General features: G+C 45.3%; 1 protein-coding gene across 1 annotated transcript in view; it reads left to right on the top strand.

Annotated features, from left to right (window-relative positions):
- Positions 1–13,007, top strand: part of MAPK12 (mitogen-activated protein kinase 12) — a 93,903-nt gene that overhangs the window by 38,677 nt on the left and 42,219 nt on the right. Inside the window, exons 5-6 of the mRNA XM_029615107.1 lie at positions 11,918–11,947; positions 12,688–12,735. Of these exons, the coding sequence (XP_029470967.1) occupies positions 11,918–11,947; positions 12,688–12,735 (78 nt within the window). The remainder of the gene's footprint in view (positions 1–11,917; positions 11,948–12,687; positions 12,736–13,007) is intronic.

Below are 13,007 nucleotides of genomic sequence, written 5' to 3'. Positions count from 1 at the left end.
TTAATTCGGTCGCAGTCTTGCTTTCTGCCATTGGCTCATTTTCTGTGGGAAAGGAAAGTTAATTCTCTCGAGGATCCTCTTCATTATGAATCTTCTATTATGGGAAACATTTCTTCGTTAATAAAGCTGGGGTGAATTAAGGTTTACATTTAATAACCCTCTGACTATCCAGCTCGCTGTTACGTGGCGGGGCCTTGCGGGAGAGATCCTTGCAGTGATACTATTGTGTTGCGTAATAGGAGTTTCTGCCTCGCTGTTACTCTACTTTCTTTTTCTCTTCTGAGTAATTTAGGGCTGTGTGGCTGTGCTGTTTACGTAGCAGCAGAAAGTTAGTGACTGCCTGCCAAACTGGACTGATCCGTGTTGTTTCTGCAAATAGCAAGCTCTTTTCCATTCTAGAAAATGTTGCACCCTGCTACGTATTCCGTTCAGATTCATGCCCCTCCCACACACCCCCCCCCCCCAAAAAATACATTTTTATTTCAGTACAGATGGCAAATGTGCCCCCCTTAATTCTGGCATTCATCTCATGCATTGGTAAGGATTAGCTATGCCAGCTAAAGGCCAACCTGGGTTGGCTGATTTGACTTTTTTCTAGTACATCCGTTTCCCCTGTGCAGGTGGAAGGCCCCATCTAGCACTGCTGGAAACGAGCCCTGGGTTACTGCACTGGTATGTAGATGAAATCTTTTATTGAGGCAGGGAAGACCTTGATATTCTGTGTTTTGCTGCTGACGTGGAATTCTCTGAAACACCCCAGAGCTCGCTTGCTTTTAAAAGAATGCAAAACGTTTTGGGAGCTGCTTTGGTCTCTGCCAAGAAATAGATTGATATATTGGATATAATGCCAAAAGGCTTGTCCGTGCCTGAGCATTACCCTCCAATATCATGCATTTTACATTCTCACATACTGGTTTGGCTTGTTAGTAATAGCAAGAGAGTGAGGAAAAAACACACACTGGGTAGGGATTTGTGTTTCCTTTCTTCTTGAAATAAGAACATAAGAAATTGCCATGCTGGGTCCATCAAGCCCAGCATCCTGTTTCCAACAGAGGCCAAACCAGGCCACAAGAACCTGGCAATTACCCAAACACTAAGAAGATCCCATGCTACTGATGCAATTAATAGCAGTGGCTATTCCCTAAGTAAACTTGATTAATAGCAATTAATGGACTTCTCCAAGAACTTATTCAAACCTTTTTTAAACCCAGCTACACTAACTGCACTAACCACATCCTCTGGCAACAAATTCCAGAGCTTTATTGTGCATTGAGTGAAAAAGAATATTCTCCAATTAGTCTTAAATGTGCTACTTGCTAACTTCATGGAATGCCCCCTAATCCTTCTGTTATTCGAAAGTGTAAATAACAGAGTCACATCTACTCGTTCAAGACCTCTAATAATCTTAAAGACCTCTAACATACTCCCCCTCAGCCGTCTCTTCTCCAAGCTGAACAGTCCTAACCTCTTCACCCTTTCCTCATAGGGGAGCTGTTCCATCCCCTTTATCATTTTGGTTACCCTTCTCTATACCTTCTCCATCACAACTATATCTTTTTTGAGATGCGGCGACAAAGGAAGTCGAGATAGTATGAGCAGCAGTCAACAGGGTCAAGTTCAGGCTATGGTCAAAGGCAGGCAGCGTCCTCACAATGACATTCAAGCAGTGGTCTGGGCAAGCGGAATTCAGTCAGAGTTACTGTGCATAAAGCACATAGTAACTCTTTTCTGGATTTTTGCTGAAAAATTGGTTTGGAGGCTGTAAATTTTCTTCTGGCAGGGATTTCATTACCTTCTTTCCCCAAAACACTCTTATAAGCCCCCACTCTCTCTCTTGCACACATACTCTCTCCCTCACCCTCCACAGGAGGAGACATGCCTGGGCACTACCACTCCCACAAGGTCAGCTACGACCAAGCCTCTTCACATGGACTGTAAGGTGAGGACTTTTCTTGGCTGCACAGGGCTTGAAAAGTAGGCACTGACTTACCCATGATGAATTGCTGTTTGTATGGACCATCAGAGTCATAAGAATATAAGTGATGGCATGCAGGCCATGCCAGTGGTCCATCGAGTCCAGCATCCTGTTTCTGACAGTGGCCAGTCCATATCGCTTGGAAGTACCCAGCAGATCCTAATAGAAAATAATATTTCATGCTGCTGATTCCCTTGAGTCTGTCTGGCTAGTTATTATTAATGGACTTGTCCTCTGAATACGTCTCCAAACCTTTTATAAACTCCGCCACATTACTACCCTTGACCACATTCTCTGGCAGTACAATCTATAGCTTAATTGACTGTTGACTGAAACAATTCTATTTTAAATTAGTTTTATTTTATTTATTTAGATTTCTATATTCCGCTTTTTGCACTTTTTTCTGCACTTCAAAGCAGATTACATTTAGGTACTGTAGGTATTTCCCTATCCCCCAGAAGGCTTACAATCTAAGTTTTTGTACCTGAGGCAATGGAGGGTAAAGTGACTTATTTAAATCTTCTATTAGTTAGTTTCTTGGATCTAGGTATTGCTACAAGGTGGCTAGCCCCCCCCCCCCCCTAGAAAAAAACTTGCCACGTCCCTCTGCCATCCCAGTGCCAGACCACCCCCTTTCCCTGTGTCCTGTGCTGGTAGCAGGAGCAGCACCTAATGCACTCCTCCACCGGTGCTGTCCTCTCCCATGTGGTTCATACACAGGATAGGGGAGGATGAGAGAGCTTTCTAGGATTTTGGGGGAAGAGGTAAAATCTGAGATGGGCGAAATAAAGAGCAGGGAGAGGATCCAGGATGGAGAGACAGGACCCTGGATGATTGAGGGAAGAGGGAGAGGAAGCGGGTGCGAGGATCCTATATAGGGTGGATGGTGATGAAGAAAGAAAGGGGAAAGGATATAGGGGGAGAGAACCAGTAATAAAAGGGGAGGGGGAAAAGACTGTGAATGGAGGGGGTGGGAGGGAGAGAGGCCCCAAGAAGCAGAAGGAACAAGGTATAGGCTCTGAAGGAGGTGGGAGAGAAGCTGGGGCTCAGAGATTAGGTGGGAACTCAGGGATGGGTGAAAGAATGAGTACTAAGAATAAAGGGATAGGGGGAGGTTGGGGAGGTTGCGATTCGGTGGGTGGGGTATGAATGGAGTGGTGTTTAGATGCGTTGGGGGTGTGAGTCTGGGTATATAAGGTTGGGAAGGGTGAACATATGGTATTGAGGGGCTGGGAAGGGAGCGAGTGTGGAAATGGTAAAAGAGTGGAATGGGAAGCTGGGTAGGGGGTAAGAGAAGAAGAAAGAGGCTGGATGCCCAGAAGGATGCATGACAGAGAAGGAGCTGGGGGCTGGTGCGGGGATGAGATTCAGAGGAAGTGGATGAGGACTAGGAAGAGGAGGGGGCAAAGACTGTGAATGGAGGTGGGCGAGACAACTCCACAAACTCCTCTAGTGACACCAGATTCACATTTTATACTCCCGTTCAGTTGAACCATCCTTTAGGGGATGGACTTCCCCCACCCCTAAGTGATCTCTCTCCCTTTGAGTTGCCCGTAGTAGAACATTTCATCCTTGGCCTGGTCAGTCCTATACAGCTCTGGATATGTATAGAAGAATTGATTGAATGATGCTAGCAAATAATTTAATGGCAGTTTTACTGGCAGTTGAAACTGGGTGAAGAGTTTTTTTTAATTGCATAGAAGAACCTTGGAACTTCTTCCTATAGTGTCTTTTATGTTTAATTTAAAGGCAGGGGGATGGAATATGTGGAAATGTTGCTTTAGCTTGCTCCCCCGCCACTCCTTCGGAGATACTATTATGTCTAGAGACACCCCTGTTCTTGTACTGTTTAAAAGAGTAAATAACTGCTCCCTAATAACTTGTTCCACCCCACACACAATTTTATAAACCTCTGTCCTCTCTATCTTCTCTTTTCCAAGCTGATAAGACCTAATTATATTTAGCCTTTCTTCACATGGAAGCCATTCCATCCCCTTATTCCAGTCTTTCTCAACCAGTATGCCATGGCACCCTGGTATGCTTTCAGATATGATCAGGTGTGCCACGGAAAAGTTACCACTTCCTGATGCTCCGATCCAAGCCAGAACCTGGGCTCTGCTCTTAGCATCTCACAGTAACAAGAGACACCAGCAGTGGCTCTTCAACGTGTTGCAGCTCCTTTCTGAGAAGATGTGCAATCATGCATGCTTCTTCTTCCTAGCTACAGTGTGAGCCACAGAATGTGGTAATTAATGGATAGTTAGGCTCCATCCTCATATTTCCCCCCTTTCAGTCTCCTCCTTTGAGTCCTTCCAGCCTCTGTCTTAATCCCAGGCTGGGTGATACATGGACGAGCACTGGATATGACTCATTTTGAGTGTTAGGCAGCAATGAAGGAGTAACCGAGCCAACTGCTTCAACCACACTAAATTCTCCCTTCTCTTGCACTTGTAGGTAGAGGGAGCTGGTCCATTGTGATGTGTTCATGTGTTTCTGCCCTCTTCTCGCTTTTTGTTTTAAAATTTAGAAAAGAGACTGGTGGAGCTTTCAATGCTTCTTTAGCTCTTCTTTTAGCCATATGAACATAAGAGTATAAGATTTGCTATAATGGGTCAAACCAAAGGTCAATTTGAGCCCAACATCCTGTTTCCTACAGTGACCAATCCATGTCACAAGTACCTGGCAGAATCCCAAAGATCAATAGATCCATGCTGCTTATCTCAAGTGTAATTCTCCCCACCAGCACCATTTGGCAAACTGGTTTAAGGAGGCGTCTCACATTTCCCAGTAGACTATCGATGTCCCAGATCGCTGATTCAGTTTTCCATCAGTGTATACTTATAGCTCCAGGGATGCTGGTGTTCACTGGCAAGGAGCAGGTCTACTCCCTGGGACCTTTAGTGCAGTGGTGGGTGTTACTTAAAACAATCATTCAAGGGTCATCTCCTTCGCAATCACTGATCAGTATACTGACTGTAGAAGGCCACAAAGGATAAGATGAGGCAATGCTGGTGTTCAGCAGAAAAGCTTGCTTTCAATTAAAGAATAAGATCCAGCTCAATACTGCAAAAAATCATGAACAACAGAAGAAAAACCATGATGCCAAAAGCCAATGTATCTTTGGCCATAGTGCAAATTTTTCTGATCCTTTCTTCTCACCCTGAACCAGAGTCCACAACGTCTTCCCATAGAGGGTAGGGACATTCTCTTCTTGCACTATCATGTACTAGAGGGGGAAAAAAACCCAAACCCTCCATCTCCAGCTATAGCACAGATTATCTTCAAAATCCAGATATATCTACTCATGGTGTTTATTGGACATAGGACAAATTCACTGGAAATTCAGCCCTTCAGAGAAGGGGGGTACAAGCCCTCCAGCAGAAACTGGTTCAAAAAGATGAAAAACTCTCAAAAAAAATCCTTGGTAAACCAGAGAGTCTACCAAACACCTCCTGAAAACACCCCAAAACTCCTCTCTAGTCCCTACTCCAGAAGATCTCCAAGGCTCGCTCTTTCTGGAGCATGCCTAGTAGAATATATCAGGGGTCGCCATCTCCAGTCCTGAAGAGCCACAAACAGGCCAGCTTTACAGGATATCCACAATGAATATGCATGAGAGAGATCTGCATGCACTCCCTCCATCGTATGCAAATTTATCTCATGCATATTCATTGGGTATATCATGAAAACCTGGCCTGTTTGTGGCTCTCAAGGACTGGAGTTGGCCAACCATGGGATATATGTAAGTTCTAGGCCCATTCCAAAAAGGGGAAAGGTGAAAGCTGGGGGTGGATCCCAGGAAGGCAGGCAAGGAAAATATCTCGTGATGGCTGTGGAATCCCTGTCACACAGGGATAAGCAGTGGATTTCCCCAAGACCACCTTAATAATGATGTATGGACTTTTCCCTCCAGGAATTTGTCCAAACCTTTTTTTAAACCCAGCTGCACTAACAACTTTTACCATATCCTCAGACAATGAATTCCAGAGCTTAATCAAACATTGAGTAAAAAGAAATATTTTTTCCTATTTTTTTTAATGTACTACCTACTAACTTCATTGCATTTCCCCTAGTCTTTATACTTTTTGAAAGAGCAAACAGCCAATTCCCATTTACCAATTCCATTCCATTCATGATTTTATAGACCTCTATCTTATCTCCCCTCAGCCATCTCTTCTCTAAGCTGAAAAGACCTAACCTCTTTAGCCTTTCCTTATAGAGGAATCATTCCATCCCCTTTATCATTATGGTTGCCCTTCTCTGTACCTTTTCGAATTCTGCTATATCTTTTTTGAGATGCGGTGACCAGAATTGCACACAACACTCGTGGTGCAGTCGCCCCATGGGTCCTCTTCATGTCTGCACAGTTTGCACCTTGGAGGTTGGTGTTAACGGAGTTGTACTTTGGGCTTGAAAAGTTTGGGAAACACGGCCTTAGTCAATTTTGTTTGCTTTCTCTGTACGTTTTCTGTATCTGCTATATTTCTTTTGAGATGGGGTGACAACTGCTCACAATACTCAAGGTGTAGCCGCACCATGGATCTATACAGAGGCCTTATTCCTTTCCAAATAATTACTAACATTCTCTTTCCTTTTTTGGTCACTGTTGCAGACTGATCTGAGGATTTCAGTGTTTTCACAGTGCTTCCAAGATCCTTTCCCCCAGTGGTGACAGCTAATGTGGAACCAAGCATTGTTTTCATACAGTTAGGAGAAAACAATCCTATATGTATCACTTTTCATTTGTCCATATTAAATTTCATCTGTCATTTACAGTACACGCCCTGTTCCCCAGTCTGGCAAGGTCTTCCTGCAGCTCTCACAATCATCTCGTGTTTTAACTACTTGGAATAATTTGGTGTAATCTGCAAATTTGATCATCTCCTTGATCGCTCCCTTTGCCAGATCATTAATAAATATGTTAAACAGTGCTGGACCCAGTACAGGTCCCTGGGACATTCCACTATTCCTTTCCTTGTTTGAGTATCGGTCACTACTGCTAAAAGGCACACGATTTTGCTTGCCGGTAGACAGCCCGTGCGGAACATAAATGCAAGAGCCTCTCATTATGTAATTCGGTTTGGCATGTAATACAAAATATAAGTGCTTGGAGGTTGCGGCCACAGTGTGAGCCTGTTAATCTGGACGTGGCAGTGGAACAGGACGCCCTCATTAAGCAGCACAATTCAATTCTGCTCACAGGAAGGAAAAATGTGAGACTGGCCATGGATATTTCCATTTGGAGCATGAGTCGGAACCGGTCCTTACAGACTACATGGACCATTTTCTTCTTCAGCAGCTTAGATTCTTTTCAGATTTAGGATTTTCCGCTCCAAGGTGCTTTGGGTGCTTTTAACTCCCCGCCTCCAGGAAAGGCCTGTTATAGGCTAGCAGAGGGCTGCTCTGTGCTGAATGAGATTCAGCAGAGCTGGAAGGCACAAATCTTAGCCCGCCTGCTGCCCCTAAATCACTTGGATCAGTTTTAACAACACCACCAAATGTCGCCAAGAAATCGGATAGACTACCTTATGACATTTAGACTGGTTATCATCTACGCAGCTGTGAAAAGATATGTTGCAAATTATTTAATAAGGCAATTTTATGTGCATTCTAAAACATCTTACAGTGGTATCATTTATAAGACGACATGTTCAAAGATCATCTTTTTTTATTGACCAGCTGTTAAACCTTATGTGCTAGTTGAGACATTAGTCATTAAAGATATTATTCACTTTATTTTCTTTAGTGTGCATTACTTAGAGTGAAATTAATTTCTATTTTTGGCCCCTAAATGTTTGCCACACTAGGCACAGGTATAATGGGTGCCTATTGACAGATGCAGGGCTGTTTTTAGTCTTAATGCACGACTGTATTCAGCATTTTAAAATGTTGAAGGAGATGTCACTGAATAATTACAGGCAAAATTATACAGTATATAGAATTTTAGATGGGTGGTCTATACATTTGATTCTAAATAAAATATCGTAGACAAAATATCAAAAGTCATTCAGATATACTAGCCTACTGCAATTGGTTTGGAGAGTTCTTATTTTAATAATAATAATTTTTGGCCCACTTTTCCTAAGGGTGCTCAAGGTAACTTACGGCATTAGTCAAATATAATACGTCCTTGTCCCAAAGAGCTTACAGTCCAAGTGGGTACCTGAGGCAATAGGAGATAAAATGGTTTGCCCAAGGTTACAAGGAGTGTCTGTGATGGAAGTGAAATTCAAACCCTGGATTTCAGCCCAATGCTGTAACCTCTAGATCATTCCTTCTCACTTCTCAAAATTCTTTTTACAGGGGTGGTGGAATTTGTCACAGTTTTGCCCTCATATGTTTGTTCCTAATTTCTCAAGGAAAATAATTCCACATTTTCTATGGAAGAGACACTGGGGCAAAGCCAGAAAAACTTTTACACTGCAGCAAGTCTTTTTTTGTATTTTTTTTTTCTTGGCCTGGCATGTTCCTCCTGTTCTTTTTGGCCTTCCACCTCAAATCAGAACTGGTGTCTCTAGGGCGATTTATCCTCTTGTTTCGTATCCCCTCCCAACTTTAGTTGAATGAGTGCAGCAGCAGCCCTCAGCCAGGGGGCACATTACAGCTCTTTCAGGAATCGTGCATGGGCCCTAAATGTGTCTCGTAGGTGTCACTATAGCAGAGGTGGCGGGGAAGAGGAAGTTCCACTCAGATCGGTTTCATAACCTCTGTGTGACACTCGGGGATGGCCCAAGCAGTAGGCGAATGATGCAGCTGCCTAGAGCAGCACAATTTGGGGGTGGGGGTGGGGGGTGTCACTGTGAAAGGAACAGCAGGCCTCAGACAAGTGGGATGAAGGAAAGGGAAGCTCGCCCTCACCCCTTGGCGTCACCTGTCCTGCTGCTGCCCTGGCAGCCTGAACTTGGATGTTCCTGTCCTTGGGGGGTGGGGATGGGTCATTGTGCTGCGAGGAGATTCTGTTTCCAGCAAGGTGGTGGTGGCAGCCACAGCATGTGATGTGCTCCCCTGCTGCTGCTGCTGGTTGTGTGTGCTGCACAAGAGGTCGCATGCACGTTGCGTGTGCACGCGCAAGACACTCGAGCAGCGCAGCTGTTAGGTTGGACCACAACGCCCCAGGAAAGAGAGATGAGGGCAAGATGGGTCGTGCTGGGCGAAAGCTGTGAGCATAGCCCATAGGAAGCGGGGAAAGAGAGAGGGGGGTGGGGAAGAGAGAAAGGAATGCTGATGTGGAAAGAGGGGGCCTCTAGGGCTGGGGGGGGAGGAGGAGAGAAGGTGACTGCTAGGGCTGGAGGATTGGCAAAGAGAAGGGGGAGTGTTGATGGGGCTGAGGGAAAGAGAAAAAGGGGGTTGGCTAAGGATGGGAGAGGGGTTGAGAAGGAGAGAGAAGGCTATTGTGGCTGGGAAGGAGAGAGAGGCTGCTAGAGCGAGAGAGAGAGGGGAGGCTGCTGGAGCTCAGGGGTGGAGAGAAAGGGGGATGATTCTGTGGTGGGAAGGGAGGATGCTGCCACTGTAATGGGGAAGGAGGGCTCTGGAGAGTTTGGGTGGAGAGAAAGCTAGGGATGCTGGGCAGAAGGTGGGGTGGGAGGGGAGAGAGCGGAGGATGCTGTGATGGAGCTGCCACTGCCAAAGAAAACGTTATGTGCTATAGGCACTGCCGGGCTTTTCTGAACTGTGTTTTCCTGTGCTTTGCCTATCTTGCTGGCGCTCATTTTTGAACTGTTTTGGTTTTAGGCTGTATTATTTTATTTTGATATCGCGTGCTAGTGGGAACGCCTGTCAGAAATACCTGGAATTAATGTGGAGCTTGCTGGCATTGCCGGTTTTGCTTGGGACTGCTTCATTCGTGAAGATGGTGCAGATGTGGGAAGCGTTCGTTGTCGGTTGGAGTTGGGGCGCTGATGGGATTTGCTGTTTCTGGGTGGCTGTGTTGAAATTGTTATCTCTCTGCGCGGGGCTTAACTTGGGGAAGGGCCTGGAACTGGGTTTCCAACCACTTCTTTTCCGTCCTAGGAGGCAGGCTGCAGGAAAGATAGGGGCAGTGGTGGGAGGAGGAAGGCTGGGGATTGGGCACTGGTGGGGGCTGGAAATGGAAGCTCACTAGGATGAGGAATGTGTAAAGAGGATGTTCATGTACGTGTGTGTGTTTGGGGGAGAGAGAGAGAGTTCACATCCGGCTCTGGTACACATCCCCCCCCCCACACACACACACACACACACACACTCACGTTCAACAGTTCCATTTCCTTTTTGTGTACAAATTAAGCCCTTTCTCTCTGTCCTGTCCTGGTGACACACACGCACTGGAAGGAAAGACGTGGGAGGTGCCAGGTGGTGATTGATAGTCTCATGGGAAAGGCGAACATGTCTGAGACAGTGCTGGCGAGGTTAGTGAATGTATGGCGGGCAGGGATCTGGGTATTGTCTCTGTAGATGTGTGTGTGTGACAGTGGGGTGTGCCCAGGCAGTAATGGTGTTTTGAGTGTATGCAGTTGCTAGGTAAGGGGATTTGCGGTGTGTCGTATGTTATCTGGTGAACTTGAAACAATATTTCACAGCAGATGTGTTGGCAGTTGCAGTCAGTGTTGACGCTTATCCTCCTGCTTGCAGGGGGTAAGGGGGTGCATGCTGGAAATTCGCCTAGGGCAAGACTTCCCAACCTGGGGGTTGGGTTGGCACCCCAAATGGGGTCCCAAGACCTTCAGATGGGGGTCACAAGTGCCTCATATGGTAGCAGTCTTCAGATCCCAGCAACATTAGTAGTGGAATCAGCATGGAGCCTGAGAGCCACCATGTACTCGCTGGCCCTGCAGTGATCCTGACCTTACATGCATTTCTGTGATGCCCTGTACAATGAGGGATTGGGGTCACTGCTGGCCTATGAGCTTACACTGGCTCACAGGCCCTGCGTTGACTTTCATTACTAATGCTGCTGCTGCTTGAAGATCACCATCAGGCTTAGGACCAGCCAAAAGAGGGTGGGGAGGGCTGAGTGTGCACAGGCTGGTGGAGATTGCCATGGCTCCTTTCTCCTCAGCCACCACTGAACCTACCCAAAAAAATGTTTCCTCTTTCATCAACCTACCCTCTCTTCTCATCTACCTTTGGCCCAAGGCCCTAAGGAAAATGTTTTCATTGACCCTCGCTAGAGGGATGCTTAGAGAAGGGGCTGTTTGAAGTGGTGATGCAGGAAGACTTTGAGGGCTGAATCAGTTGGAAAGGGATTGGCTGTAGAGGGTGAGAGAGGAGGAATGAAAGACTGAGGGAGATGGGGAGGTGGCAGAAGGGATCAGCTGGGTGGATGTGAGAGAAGGGTAGGAAGGAAGGAAATGAGGCTGGAAGGTGAGAGAGAGGGAATTGGGGATAAGAGTAAGGAGGTAATGGGGATGGGATGAGGGTGACAGAATCAGTTGGGGGTTATAAGAAGGCTTGGAGGTGAAAGAGAGGGGATGAGCTGGAGAAGTGAGAGGAGTTGGGGAATGTAAGAAGGTATTGGCTGGAGGGGTGGAGGTAGAGAGAGGGAGTATGCTAGAAGGAAGAGGTTACGAGAGGAGGTTCTCTTGAATTGATGGATGTTGAGAGAGAGGGTTGACTAGAGAGGGTGGAGGCTGAGAGAGGAGATCAACTGGAGTGCGGTGAGGGTAAGTGTGGAGTGATTGTTGGAAGAGGACAACATCGCTGCTAATCTTGTTTTGGTTGCCCTCTCGGATCACGTGCTAAAATGGGGTCACGTTGGGAAACCCAGGCCTAGGGCATCTAATACCCTTGAACCAACCATGGTGGCACTGGCATATTACTAGTTCCAGCAGGCTTCTTGTGCTGGCCTGTGCAATGTTGTGTGCCAGGCAGCTGCCATGAGGAGGGAAACCTGAACCCTGAGTTCATGTTTTTATAGATGTAAATGTTGCATGATCATTAACAGTATTTCCTTTTTTTTCCCAATAGTACATCCATTCTGCAGGTGTAATTCATAGGGTAAGTTGAAATATAACTTTCACAAACTAAATGATTACAGTGTTGTATTTACGTAGTCTAAGCTTCATATCCTAAGACCTCCAAGGGTATTTCAGGCAAGTTATAAGTTATTATTCATAGAGTACCATGGTTGGCCACAGTATCACTTTCTAAGTATTGCTAAAAAGACCAGAATTGAATAAAATAAGCACTGAAGATACAAGCATAGGATCCTACCCCTAGGGGCTTAGGATCTAAGAGACAACACTCATGATAGACAGGGTACTTAGGGAAGGCATTGCAAGCCAGGAAGTGATGTATAAGTTGTTAGTCCTTGTGTTAACCAGATCACCTGTGATCTAACCCTATGAATTTTACGTTTACCCGGCTGTTGCATTTCTCAGTTGTGCAAGTATGAATCCCTGAGGGTGTGTGGGAAAACCTACCTGGATAACTTCATCATCTGGGTAACTTTAGCTGAGTTTATTCAGTGAAAAATAAATTCTGCTGAATATTCGACTAAGGATATCTGGGTAATTTTGCCACCTGCTGGCTTCCTGCCTGTGAAAGAGTAATTCTTAATTCCCCAGCAGGACACTTAGTATCTTCTACCCACCGAGTGAGTGTCCGCCTTGCCCTCCCTTAGACCTCACTCAAGCCAGCCCTGTGATTCTGTAATTCTGATATGAGAACCTGCTGTAAACGTTTGTACTTTCTGCTTCGGGTTTGTAACATTTTTCTTAAACTTAATCTCTATACAGGATCTAAAACCTGGGAATCTCGCAGTCAATGAAGACTGTGAACTGAAAGTAAGTGACCTTTATGCCTTGAGTGGGCTTTTTTTTTTTTTTAACTCTTGCATATATTTCTATAATATTTCATTTCTGTGTTTCTATTTAGCTCTTTATATGATTTAGCTATTTCACCATTTGGTCCTGAACAATCCTCATATTTTTCAGTTCATAAAAAGACAGATGCTGGGAAAGAGTTGAGGTTAGATGAGTCATTTTAAAAGTCCTTGGGTTTTATTTCATAAGAAGATACATGACAGAAGTCTAAATATTCATTACTCACTTACATA

This window comes from Rhinatrema bivittatum, chromosome 9 (assembly GCF_901001135.1).
Source record: "Rhinatrema bivittatum chromosome 9, aRhiBiv1.1, whole genome shotgun sequence".
NCBI classification, from domain to species: domain Eukaryota; kingdom Metazoa; phylum Chordata; class Amphibia; order Gymnophiona; family Rhinatrematidae; genus Rhinatrema; species Rhinatrema bivittatum.
The sequence above is the reverse complement of the archived record's forward strand: the minus strand, read 5'-3'. Positions and strand labels throughout refer to the sequence as shown.